Here is a 14,095-nt window from a genome sequence, read left to right on the forward strand (position 1 = left end):
TGGTGTTAATTGGAGTCAACTTGGCAGTACCTACCACAGTTTTAGACACTCATGCCCTTTGATCCAGTACTTTCACCTCTCAGTACCTGCAGAATATTTACTCATGCACAAAAATACATCTAAAGGTGTTCATTCACTCTGCATTTTAAATAGTGAAAAAATGGGAATGCCCTCAATATTTACCAATATGGGAATGGAAAAAATATAGTATATCTATTTATGGGTTAAATGTAACAATTTAAAATATTATCCATCTGTATGCAGACTTGGAAATTTTCCTAAGACATTATTAAGTGAAAAAAAACGAGCAGAATAATTTGTACAGTAGAATTTATGATGTAAAAATTAGTTGTATCTGTTATATACACGTATGCAAATGCCTAGAAAGAGGCCTAGAGGGATATACACATTTTACTACTCTGAATAGTATGCCCCTAAAATTCCTATCCACTTGGAATCTCAGAATGTGAACTTATTTGGAAATAGAGTCTTTGCAGATGTAATCAGCCAAGTGAAAACGAGGCCACGCCGGATTAGGATATGGGCCCTAAGTTGTGGCTGGTGTCCTTACACTAAAACACACAGGGAAGACGGACACGGGAAGACGGAGGTAGAGACCACAGTGACCCAGCGACACGCAAGAAATGACAGGCAGGGCCGTACCACCAGCCGCCAGGAGAGAGGCCAGCCAGACTCTCCTTCACAGCCTCCAGAAGGAACCAGCCCTGTGGCACCTCGAGTTCAGACTTCTGGCCTCCAGACTGTGAGAGAATAAAATTCCTCTTGTTTTTAGCCAAGCACTTTGTGATAATTTGTTACGGCAGTGCTGGGAAACGAATACACACCTGTTTAACAATGTTTATGTCTAAGGAAGAGGTTCTATCAATATATTTTACAGTGAGAATTTATTCTTGCATGGCTAATTTTTTGCCAATAAAAATAAAAATAACAAACCACCCACATTTCACATTGGAAGTTTCGGCCCCTGCCACTTACCAAGTATGAAACCTGGAGCAGGTCGTTAAACATGCGAAGGACTCAGTCACTTCATCTGTAAGACGAGGGTGTCCACATACTCACCTCCCAGGTTGGTATGGAGTCTCCCGGGACCGCCCCTCACCGTCCACGTTCTTCCTCTAACGTGGCTCCAGAGACTGTGAACGCCCTTCCACCCGCTCTGCCATCCTGTCTCTAATCCATGTCGCCAGCCCTGGCAAATCCATTTTACGAAAACACCACTAACTGTTCCTTTCCTTTTTGAACCCTTTCCGAAAAAAAAAAGAAATTCCTCATTACTTATTAAATTAAACCCAAATTTCTGCGCCTAGATCAAGACCTTCTACATTCTGAGCCCCACTTCCCTTCCATCCAGGTGTGTGGATGATCTTTGGACCTTGAACCTTGCCCTTTCAAGCATGCCACTGGGTATGCTTCTCCCTGTAAACTAACTGTCCTCACTCTAAGCCCCTTTTCAGCCTTCAGTCTTCTCCCATGGCCCCAAAACAGGAGCAATTTCACTTTCCTTTGAATTCCTGTAGCATTAACCCTTAGTATAACCCCCATTAAACTAAAAACTCCTTTTGAGAGAAAGAACTTTATTCATTATTGTGTCTGGCACACCATCTCATGGAGAGTAGGTGATCAATACATATTTGCCAAATAAATGAATAACAATTACAAAGCACTTGAGTTTTATGTAATTGATACAGGTTCTAAAATTTTTTAAATTATAAACAGAAATGATATACAGCCAGTACCAACCAGTACAGTAACCTTAGCTGTAAAATATGGAAATAGTTCCCTACCACTGCCCCTTGCCACCTGACTGCCCCCTGCTACCAGTGCTGGCCTGGTCTCTACTCCCCTGGGAGCCCCTGGGCTCCGCAATCTCCCAGCTAAAGGACTACCCCTTGCACAGCAGGAGTACTCTGGACATGATGCAGCCATGGGGCCAGGGTCCACTGGTGGAAGTATCCACTCTGACTGATCCAAACATGCACAGTGTCACTGTTAAATATTTTGATAATCATCACTGATTATAAATAAAGTTTAATTAAACAATTTCAAAACGGTGCCTCTCCTCACTGCAGAATATCTTAAAAGAGTCTGCAGATCCAGGAACTGAAAAGGAAAATGATACTCTGTAGGTCTCTGAAGGTTTAGGGTACATCCATTAGGACTCAATCTTCATGTAAACCAGAAGATATGCAGTTTCCCGCCTAGGAAGAAAACAATTGCAACAGCGTCACAGAAATGAAACATTCATAGTTAATTAATACATTATTAATTCACGATAGGACACCCGTCAGAAAACTTTCCAGGTTATTGGATCAAGTAAGTCTTCATATCCATCACCTCAGAGGGGACAAAACTGGTGACCTGGGAAAATAACTACTATTAAGCTGCTAGTTAATGTCTCAATCAGGGGTTGACAAACTATGAGCCCGTGAGCCAAATCCAACCCTGTTTTTGCAAATAAACATAACTGGAATAAAGCCACGTTTATTCACTCACATATCATCTGTGGCTGCTTTTGTGCTGCAGAGGCAGAGTTGAGGAGTTGCAACAGAGACTGTGTGTCCCAGAGGCTGAAACATTCACTCTCTGGCCTTTTACAGAGAAAGTCTGCCAAACCCTGATCTAAATAATGGGTTATCGGGACCTCCCTAGTGGTCTAGTAGTTAAGAATCCACCTTCCACACAGCGGTTCAGAATCCACCTGCCAGTGCAGGGGATACGGGTTCGAGCCCTGGTCTGGGAAGATCCCACATGCCATGGAGCAACTAAGCCCATGCACCACAACTACTGAAGCCTGCGTGCCTAGAGCCCGTGCTCCGCAATGAGAGGGCACCACGATGAGAAGTCCACGCACTGCAACGAAGAGCAGCCCCTGCTCGCCACAACTAGAGAAAGCCCACGGGCAGAAAGGAAGATCCAATGCAGCCAAAAATAAAAGTAATTAATTTAAAAAAAAAAAAAAAAAGAATCCGCTTTCCAATGCAGGGGACATGGGTTTGATCCCTGGTCAGGTAACTAAGATCCCACATGCCGCAGGGCAACTAAGCCTGCGTGCTGCAACTGCTGAGCCCGCGTGCTCTGGAGCCTGCATGCCACAACTAGAAAGAAGCCCGTGCGCTGCAATGAAAATCCCTCGTGCCACAACTAAGACGCCACGCAGCCAAATAAATAAATAAATATTTTAAAAAATAATAATAATAATGGGGGATCACTGACAACCAAAAGGTGACAAAGAGTGGGCATCTAAGGGAGATGCTTAGAAGAAAAGGAAGAGAAGACGAAAGGTACAAGGTGGAGGCGGGGAGGATTTCAAGCACGAATTTCACCTAATTCATTAGTTTCCAAGTGAAGGCCTACGTGTGCAGCTGGGGTCATCTCGCACATCATACTTAATGTCACCTCTAAGCCAGAAGCTTAGCAGGAAAGACAAAGTCTCTGCTTTACCTTCACCCAGTTTTTTCTCTCCAGCTTCCCCTCTGTAGTTATTGATTTTTAACAATTTAGTTATTGTTATTTACTACATGCAAGCCACTGTACCAGACAAAGAAGGAGGAAAAGAGTGATCCTTGCCTCCAAAGAGTTCACAGTTAATGTGAAAGAATGTTATGTAGGCGAACAATTACAGAGCAGTGGGATCCTTGCTGTAAAGGAGGTGAGCTCCAAATGCAGGGAAAGCATCTGAGAAGCTCCTACAAACCTGCCGGATGCTGCTGGGACGGCTTTACAGAGCAGGCGGGCACGAGCGGACGTACCGAAGCACGAGAGGGGCTTTGCCGCAGTGACAAATTAGGAAAAGGCAGCACAGGCCAGGAACAGCATGCGCAAAGCCACGGACAGCGTGATATTCGGGAGCCACTTATACTTTAGTACTGTTGGAGTCTAAACTGCAGGAAGAGCAGTGTGGTGGGTGGTACTGAAAGATGAGGCTGAGCAGTATTCACTAGGGGGCCATCCAAAGTCAAGTGGCAGCTGAGTCCGTGAGCGCTTCATAGAGCAGCTAGCACCCTATGCTGCTCAGGGTGTGTAAGCGCGTTGGGACCCCACCACCCCAGTGCTTCTCTCACCAGCGGTAGCTGTGATCTCCATAGGTACACTGGACGTCTTCCCAGGACACCTGGAAGCACACAGACAGACAAGGTGAAGCGGCCCTCCCTCACTCACCCAGACAAACCCACCCCCGTTACACCCGTGACCTGGATCACCTAGTGACAGGTGCCATGTGTATGAAGTCTCTTTAGTACACTGTCCCTCTGTTTAAACTTGGTGTCGCCAAGCCAAGATTTTCTAACTCTTTCTGACTCTTCTTGCTTTCAGTAAGCTTCCCCCAGAGCACGAGGCTGCAGGGCACTGAGCCTAGAATCCCAAAAACCTAGACACTGAGCTAAGTGCAGTAGCAGAGCGCTGTGAACCAGACAGGGGCTCCATGAAGAAAAGGGCCTCAAACCCCACAAAAGGCCCCCCACACAGAGAACAGGACCACAGGGTGTCTGGGCCTTGAGGGCCCATCTAGTCCTGGCTCAGAACTTATTAGAGATGGAGAATCCAGGGCAAGAGGCAATTCTGGAGGATGTTTCTCACCCAGCAAACATTGGAGTCGTTGAAGCAGAACCATTTTCCATTCACAGAACTCCGGACATAAGCACAGTAGTGACCGAAGTCAGCCTTCCCCACATGGGCAATCACAGCGAAGAGTTCATACCGTCCCCCATGCTGAAGGACACAAGGACAAAGAGACCCCCATCATCCCTCCTCTTCTGACCCTCGTCTAGAAGGAGGAAACTATTTCATCGCGCCTTTGCTTATTCAGTGCCTTTCTCTGCCAGGCACTGGTGCTTCCGGGGCACTAGAAAACCGTCTTTGACCACAAGGCTCACAGCTAATTATGCCAGAGCTGTAATGCCATGTTTTATACCAGATGCATTTGGAGGTAAATCTGGGAAGAACCACTTTTTGCCCCAAAAAGGAGAAGGAATGACCAGCTGAGGAAAGCTGCCAGAGAAGACGTGCTTGAACTGATCCTGAAGGGCCATCATGGCACACGCGTGATGGGGTATGGACCAGGAACTGCGGAGGCCCGGTGGGAACAGAACAGTGCACCCGGAAACGCAGCTGGGGGTGCTGGGAGCCATGGGATTAACGTCCACAAAGGCCCAGTCAGGAATCAGAACTTTATCCCGAGCAGGGGGAGCCGTCGGAAGGCTTTACGCAGGAGAGCAACGTCATCGGATTTGTGTTTGAGAAACACTGAAATAACGTGGCGCGAAAAACGGACTGAGAGTTCAAGTGAGGCCGCGCCAACGAGACAAGTCAGGGAACCACAAGGGCACGAGGAAGAAGTGGTGAGAGCCCAGCCATTACTACCGGGAGCAGCCCCTAAATGATAATAAGCATTATTAACACGGCAATTACTAGCTGACTGCCAGCACCCCGCTCAGTCTTCACATGCATTGTTACATTTAACATCCACAGCAAACCTGTAAACTGGGTGCCAGCATAAATCCTACTTCGCAGATGTGGAATCTGAGCTCAGGGAGCAGAGTAATTTACGCAAGGGTCAGAGCTTACAAAGAGAAGAGGCGGGACTTCGACCCAGGCCTGCCCGGCTTCGAAGCCCAAGCTCTCGACCCCTATACTGAGGAAGTGAGGGCAAACGTAGAGACGAGAGGACAGATTTGTGCAAAGTTAAGGAAAAATAATAAGTTCCTTTGCAACTGATGGATATGGTGGTGGGGGAGCAAGTAGGGGGCACTACAAGGATGAACCCCAGATTTTTGGCTTGGAAATTAGGAAGACGCTGCTGCTATAAAGTCACACATGGAACAGAGGTGATTGGGGATGAAGACAGTGCATTTGGGGACCGTGTGACAACACTGAGTAGGAGGTGGACACACCGTTCGGAGGTCAAGAGTGAGACCTGGGCAGGAGACAGGGGTTGGAAGTCTTCAGTTTGAGGTGATTGAAACCATGAGAATTAATGAGATGACATTCAACAAATGGGAAGAAAAAGGAATGTAATTAAAACTAAATACCAATAAAAATGGGCAGTAAAGGATCCAGCAATGGAGAAAGAAACCCCAGGAGAGAGGCCTACAGTAGGCAGATTTTGAAGGAGAATAGGATCAATAACAGAATATCACAAAAAGATCAAGTAAGGGAAAGACCAAAAAGTATTCACTAGGTTTGGCAGTAAGTCTTTCTACTCCCTCAAATCTTAGCAAGTCAAGATAAGAGAGAATTCTCTGTGAAAAGAGAACAGTGTCAAGAGAAAGAGTTTTCACTGACTGTGAGCAAGATCTCCACATGAGTCAGGAAAACTGTACTTGTTTTCTCAACACAGTCAAATAATATCCCTAACCTGAGACTTTGAAACAGGATCGTGAAAGGGACAGGATGAGGGTAGGACAAACGAAACTTAGTCCCCCAAAAGGGAGGGCTAAAATCATTCTCTATTCTCATGTGGGGATGTTACACTGGATTTTTTTTTTTACATCTTTATTGGAGTATAACTGCTTTACAATGGTGTGTTAGCTGCTGCTGTATAACAAAGTGAATCAGCTATACATATACATATATCCCCATATCTCCTCCCTCTTGCATCTCCCTCCCACCCTCCCTATCCCACCCCTCTAGGTGGTCACAAAGCACCAAGCTGACCTCCCTGTGCTATGCGGCTGCTTCCCACTAGCTATCTATTTTACATTTGGTAGTGTATATATGTCCATGCCACTCTCTTACTTCGTCCCAGCTCACCCTTTCCCCTCCCCGTGTCCTCAAGTCCATTCTCTACGTCTGCCTCTTTATTCCTGTCCTGCCCCTAGGTTCATCAGAACCTTTTTTTTTTTTAGATTCCATATATATATGTGTTAGCATACGGTACTTGTTTTTCTCTTTCTGACTTACTTCACTCTGTATGACAAGACCCTAGGTCCACCCACCTCACTACAAATAACTCAATTTCATCTCTTTTTATGGCTGAGTAATATTCCATTGTATATATGTGCCCCATCTTCTTTATCCATTCATCTGTCAATGGACACTTAGCTTGCTTCCACGTCCTGGCTATTGTAAATAGTGCTTCAATGAACATTGTGGTACATGACTCTTTTTGAATTATGGTTTTCTCAGGGTATCTATTTTTAGCTTTTTAAGGAACCTCCATACTGTTCTCCATAGTGGCTGTATCAGTTTACATTCCCACCAACAGTGCAAGAGGGTTCCCTTTCCTCCACACCCTCTCCAGCATTTGTTGTTTGTAGATTTTTTTGATGATGGCCATTCTGACTGGTGTGAGGTGATACCCCATTGTGGTTTTGATTTGCATTTCTCTAATGATTAGTGATGTTGAGCATCCTTGCATGTGTTTGTTGGCAATCTGTATATCTTCTTTGGAGAAATGTCTATTTAGGTCTTCTGCCCATTTTTGGATTGGGTTGTTTGTTTTTTTGATATTGAGCTGCATGAGCTGCTTGTATATTTTAGAGATTAATCCTTTGTCAGTTGCTTCATTTGCAAATATTTTCTCCCATTCTGAGGGTTGTCTTTTTGTCTTGTTTATGGTTTCCTTTGCTGTGCAAAAAGTGCGGGGCAATCTCTGGATCTAACTCTCAGTTCACAAGAAATACCAGGGCTAGAGGAATATGTCAAATAAGACCCGCCAGCCAATTCTGGATATACATTTAAAAAAACCTTCAACCAAATAAATTTCAAGGAAAAGAAAAGGAGGGGAAACATCAAAGAAACTTAACCTGAAGAAGAAAGAAAGGCAAGGGGGAGGGAGGGGAGAAACAAAGGTAAGCAAATACAAGTGTAGACTTTACTTGGCTGTATATTCAAACAAAGCAAACAACTTACAGGACAGTCAGGGAAATCCAAATATTTACCGGTTATTAGAGGATATTAAAGAATCATAAGATGGAATTGGTCATGTTTAGAAAAAGAGTGCTTATTCTTTAGAGAGACATAATGAAATGCTTACAAATGACATGTATGGTGTCTGGGATTTGCGTCAAAATCATCCAGTAGAGGTTTGGAGAAAGAAGAGGATGGGGTGTAGGTAAAGCAAGACTGGCCATGAGTTTGGGTAACTGTTTAAGCCGTTGGTGGATGTGGAGATTCATTATATAATTCCTCACAAGTCTTTTCAAGAGGAAAAAAATTTTAAGATACATTTCATTAGGTAGGCTGTGCAAGTGGAAATAAGGAAACTAGAAGGAAAGAAACTGAGAATCCTATGAAATGTACATGCCCTGAACAGGGAAGGAGCCACTATAACACGTTGTCAGGCCTCAATTTTTAAAAAACCATGGTTCTAGAGCATGGATAGTAAACAGCCCAGTGGAACAAAACAGAAAGTCCAAAAATGGACTCACATATGTATGGGAATAAATGTAGCATTTTAAACCTATGGAGAAAAGACATTTATGTCACTTTTTTCTCAGAATTTCCCAACAATTTATTAGCTCAAGACAACTGAATCCAACTTTACTCTGAATCAGTTTGGCCCAACGTGCTGGCTGCTTTCTTATTATCCCCAAGGTAAGCATAAGCTGCCTGAAGTAGAACGTTAGGCTGGGGCTCTATTTAGAACCCAGGGTGCCGTGGTTACCTGTGGCTACATAAGCACTGCACATCCTATTTAAAAGGAAGGTTCTGACTTATGGGTTCCTTCCCTCATTGCTGTGAGGTAGATGAGTGCAAATGCAATCATCAGAAATAAAGTCTTTTGAATCTTAAAAGAAATGCAACTGCCAACAGCAAATGTTGGTGGCAATGTGAGGCTAACAGCCCATCGCTGTTATTAAAGAGACTCGGGTTCCCATCATTAAACTCCTTTTTAGAGAAACAAGTGTTTCTCGAGTGTATGAATATGTTTCTATGAATCATACCAAGCCGTTGGTGAGCGTCCCTCCGTGTCCTGAGCTCAGCCACAGGAGGAAAGAAGGATGCTCAAAATGCATCTCCGGTGATCTTGATGCCAATCAGCTCGGGGGAGGGAAGACAAACAAAGGACGGGCTGTCTTACGTGGTGGGTGGAAGGGACACGAGGGGCCCTCACCTGCTCCTCAGCAGTGCACGGCTCTCCCTCCATCTCAAGGAGCTTATTTAGATCCAAGTTCTGGGGGAAACACAGTGAGTGGCAGATTTTTTCTGTCCGCAGATTTTTGCTGGAGAAACGCATGAGGTGGATGGTCAATGTCTGGGGCAGGTGGGTCAGCGTCAAGACCTGGAAAAAGCAAAGTCACCGTGGAGACGAGTCCCAGGCACTTGAAACAGGTCGATTCCGAGAAACACCAGGGCCGACGGTATGTTCGTCTTCCAAAAAAGAAGGGAGCGGAATGGAATCACACGGTAAGGGCCCCACCTGCTGGATCTGCTGGGCCCCCCACAGAAGGCTCAAGAAGCCCAGGGCTCCACCCAGGAACCCAGAAGAACTACGGGGTCTGCTCCCCTCCCAGGGGAGTCTGGCCCTGAGGGGAAAACAGCCCCCGCTCTTGTGCCTTCCCCCGTCCGTCTCAGTGATGGGGTCCGAGGAGCGTATCCACAGCCCTGGAAGTCACAAGCCCCAGGATCCCCAGCCTGAAGGGATTCCCTCCCTCAGCGGGAGGCCCCCAAGGGGAACCCCAGACGGGCCAGAAGCATTCGGTTTGGGAGCAAGTACCTGCTTCCAGCAGGTCTTCTTCTCACAGTTCCCACAGAAGCACTTGTCTGCGCTGGACAGCTCCCTGGGCTGGAAGAAACAGCGGAGGGCGTCCTCCTGTCCCAGGGGAGCAAGGGAAAGGCAGGGTTATTTCCTTCTGGGTACAACCCCTCACCCTGCCGATGAGCTTAAGCTTCTCTCCTGGTTTTCCCCAGGTCCCCTAACATCCAGCCCAGCGTGGTACATGTGCCAGGGTCTCAGGAAAGACCTACGTTTTGGAGGAAGCAGTGAGGATAAGGGGCCGTAGGAAGAGAAACGTTTTTTCCCCCCGCAAATGAAAGGAGAACTTAGCCAGAGCCATGCAAAGGAAACGGAAATGATTTTTTAAAAGCCAAGGGTGGATTAAAGAAGCAAGGGGGCACCAGCAGCACTGGGCTGTGCGGGAACAGCAAACTCCCCACAAGGACCCCTCACCAGTGTTTTCAGGGGCTTTGAATCCATGTCGAAAAGAGAGACGGGGAGGGTCAGCATGCTGCTGCTTCTGTCATTCTCCACGGTACATCCAAGGCAAACGAGGGACTCCCTCACGCGCATGGCATAGAGGGCCTGCAGCCTCGCTACCTGCAAAAGGGAGGGGGAGGAGGATGAAGGTGCAGAGAAAGCCGCGAGTAAGCAGGTCCGGCCAAGCTCCAGCGCTGGAGCCACCGCACACAGCTCCAGAAGGGCAGCCGCTCTCCGCTCGCTCACAAAGGCGCAGAGAAATCACAGCAACTGCACTATGCAATCGTGATAAGCATTTTACATGCATTTCCCCTTTCAATCCTCTCTACACGTCACACAGACAGCATGCTCATCTTCGGAGCTCTCTCGTTCTAGGACTTACCAAGTCCACATCTGTGATTTGGTCTTTAATCAGGTTCCAGACTGTGAGGTAGAGCTGGGCAGCATCATGCTGGACAAACACTGGCCAAAGAGAAAAGCAACGCCCAGGGTGAGGACCCAGGGACACCTGTCATGCCCTCCTGCCCCAGCTACCTAGATGCATGCGAACACTCGTCACGTTGTCTTTCCCCGCTTTCAGGCTAAGTTTCCACAGGATGTTCAGTCATACAAATGAAAGATCAGCTTGGTATTGATTTTGAGAACTCCTTTTAAAACTCAAAGTCCAGCCCCACCGCATCACACAAGTCTTCTGTCCTCTGAGTTGCCACCCACCCATGCTGCCCTCTGCTGGGGAATCCAGCTACACAAAACCAATAGTCAGTGGTGGATTCTCTCCTATGTCCCTGCCAAGCCTCCAACTGGACTCCTGTGGCTACTGACTTCTCTATGCCTCTCCATATTTTCTTTATTCACTCCCCTAAAAATTGAGCAGTTTCCCAACACTAATACCTGACCCAGGTCTTCCCCAAAGGTGTCCGGGAGAACAAGAAGGGAAATAACCTTCTCAGTGTTAGAGGGTGCTGGCGGAGAGGAAGCAGGAATAGGCCATGAATCCTACACACGTGAACATCAGGCTACAAGCGGTGCACAGGGGTGAATGAATCCATGTTCCCGAGTCGCAAAGACGTTGCAAGAAAAGGTATTAAACATTCATATCTGCTATCTCAACACAATTTCCTTTGTGATACTTATCACAATCTGTACTTAATGTTTTGGGGTTGTATTTTGTTTTGGCCTGTGTCTCTCCTCTAAACTGTCAGCTCCATAGAGGCAAATACTCTGTCAGTCTAATTCCCTTACCAGCTCAGTAACTGGCACATAATAGGTGAACATTACATATTTGTTGAATGGTTAATTAATCCACATTCCAAGCTAATAATCCCAAACCGTAGACAAGCAGGCTGGTAGCAGGCTGCACTGATGCAGTCTCCAGGGAATTATTTTCAGAAGGCTGCCCACCACAAAGGACATAAGGGGAGTCGCGTCAGCTTGCCACGTAGAGCCACCTTGCCGCACCTGACCATCCCAGAACCAGGAATCCCGACTCATCTAAGAAATACAGGGATGCTTGCGCAACCCATAACTTCCTTCACACCTGCTACGTGCAAGGCATTGCACAGGCCAGAGAAAGTTCCTGTCCCCAAGAAACCTATAGTCTAGTGGGAGGCAAGTATCCATGTACTCACAATTCAAAGAAGAATAAGAGGGCCTTCCCTGGTAGCACAGTGGTTAAGAATCCACCTGCCAATGCAGGGAACACGGGTTCGAGCCCTGGTCCGGGAAGATCCCACATGCCGTGGAGCAACTAAGCCTGTGCACCACAACTACTGAGCCCACGTGGCACAACTACTGAAGCCCGCATGCCTAGAGCCAGTGCTCTGCAACAAGAGAAGCCACCACAATGAGAAGCCTGTGCACTGCAAAGAAGAGTAGCCCCTGCTTGCCGCAACTAGAGAAAGCCCGCACACAGGAACGAAGACCCAACTCAGCCAAAAAAAAAAATTAATAAATAAATTTATTTTTTAAAAAAAAAAGAAGAAGAATGAGAAAAATTCCCCAGGTGTACAAACTGCTATGGAAAGCTAAAGAAAGGTGACATACAACTGGGACAGTGGAGTGCGGGTCTCTGTAAAAGCAGGATGCCTGCTTTCACCACTTCTATTCAACACAGTACTGGAAGATCTAGCCAGAGCAATTAGATAAGAAAAGAAATAAAATGCATCCAAATTGGAAAGGAAGAAGTAAAATTACCGTTGTTTGCAGATGATATGATCTCATATATTAAAAGACTCCACGAAACAAAGCTTTTAGATCTAATAAATGAAATTAAAAATATGATACAAAGTCAACACATAAAAGTCAATTGTATTTCTATACATACATGAACAATAAACAATTTGAAAATGAAATAACACAAACAAATCCATCTATAATAGCTTCAAAAACAATAAAATACTTAGGAATTAACTTAACCAAATTGGTAAAAGACTTGTATTATGAAAACTACAAAACACTGCTGAAAGAAATTAAAGAAGACGTAAATAAATGGAAACACATTCCATGTACATGGACTAGAATATTTAGTATTATTTAAAAGTCAATACTACCCAAAGCAATCTACATATTCAATGCAATCCCTAACAAAATCCTAATAAGATATTTGCTGAAATAGAAAAACTCATCTTAAAATTCATATAGGGGCTTCCCTGGTGGCGCAGTGGTTGAGAGTCTGCCTGCCAATGCAGGGGACACGGGTTCGAGCCCTGGTCTGGGAAGATCCCACATGCCGCGGAGCGACTAGGCCCATGAGCCACAATTGCTGAGCCTGCGCGTCTGGAGCCTGTGCTCCGCAACAAGAGAGGCCGCGATGGTGAGAGGCCCGCGCACCGCGATGAAGAGTGGCCCCCGCCTGCCGCAACTAGAGAAAGCCCTCGCACAGAAACGAAGACCCAACACAGCCAAAGATAAAAATGGATAAATAAATAAATAAACTATACTCTCCACTCACTCCTCTAGCTATAAGCAAAATTGTTAAAAAAAAAATTCATATAGAATCTCAAGGGACCCCAAAGTGCCAAAACAATTCTGAAAAAGAGTAACAAACTGGAGGACTCACACTTCCTCATTTCAAAACTTACTACACAGCTACAGTAACCAAAACAGTGTGGTACTGGCATAAGGACAGACATATAGATTGATGCAATAGAATAAAGAGTCCAGAAATGAATCCTCACATGTATGGTCCAATAATTTTTGACAAGGGATCCAAGAGTATACAGTGGGGAAAGGATAGTCTCTTCAACAAATGATGCTGGGGAAACTGGATATCCGCATGCAAAGAAATGAAGTTGAACGCTTCTAACTGCATATACAAAAATTAATTCAAAACAGATCAAGGACCTAAATGTAAGACCCTAAACAATAAAATGCTTAGAAGAACACATAGGACAAAAGCACACAACCTTGGATTTGGCAATTACCTCTTGGATGTGACACCAAAGGCACAGGTAACAAAAGAAAACATAGAAAACTTCGACTTCACGAAAATTTTTTAAATGTATGCATCAAAAGACAGTATCCCCAGAGTAAAAAGGCACCCCACAGAATGAGAGAATATATTTGCAAAGCATATATCTGATAAGGGATTAACATCCAGAATATACAGAACTTTTAAACTCAACAACAAAAATAATCCAATTCAAAAATGGGCAAAGAACTGGAATATTTTTCCAAAGAAGACATACAAATGGCAGTAAGCACATGAAAAGATGCCCAGCATCACTAATCATTAGGGAAATACAAATCAAAACTACAATGAAATACTACCTCACAGCCCTTGCAGCTACTTCAGACCCCCTGCAGCTCTCTCCAAGGATGGCACAGTTATCGAGGTCGTGGACCCCAGCAGCCTGAGCCAATGAGATATCACACCCACCCAGACCCAGAACCACCACAAGCCTCACAGCACTACACCTGGATCACAGCACACCCCAGCTG

General features: G+C 45.5%; 1 protein-coding gene across 3 annotated transcripts in view; it reads right to left on the minus strand.

The window, feature by feature from the left end:
• Window positions 1-1,687: 1,687 nt before the first annotated feature.
• Window positions 1,688-14,095, minus strand: part of USP18 (ubiquitin specific peptidase 18) — a 28,487-nt gene continuing 16,079 nt past the window's right edge. Inside the window, exons 5-11 of one of the 3 annotated variants that reach the window (XM_068560742.1) lie at window positions 10,539-10,618; window positions 10,130-10,276; window positions 9,677-9,772; window positions 9,074-9,241; window positions 4,597-4,728; window positions 4,083-4,132; window positions 1,688-2,219 (exon numbers count right to left, since the gene is read on the minus strand). In XM_068560742.1, the coding sequence (XP_068416843.1) occupies window positions 2,174-2,219; window positions 4,083-4,132; window positions 4,597-4,728; window positions 9,074-9,241; window positions 9,677-9,772; window positions 10,130-10,276; window positions 10,539-10,618 (719 nt within the window). In that variant the 3' untranslated portion in view covers window positions 1,688-2,173. The remainder of the gene's footprint in view (window positions 2,220-4,082; window positions 4,133-4,596; window positions 4,729-9,073; window positions 9,242-9,676; window positions 9,773-10,129; window positions 10,277-10,538; window positions 10,619-14,095) is intronic. The other 2 variants (XM_068560745.1, XM_068560743.1) reach the window with 2 other exon arrangements.

This window comes from Eschrichtius robustus, chromosome 13, assembly GCF_028021215.1.
Source record: "Eschrichtius robustus isolate mEscRob2 chromosome 13, mEscRob2.pri, whole genome shotgun sequence".
Lineage (NCBI taxonomy): Eukaryota > Metazoa > Chordata > Mammalia > Artiodactyla > Eschrichtiidae > Eschrichtius > Eschrichtius robustus.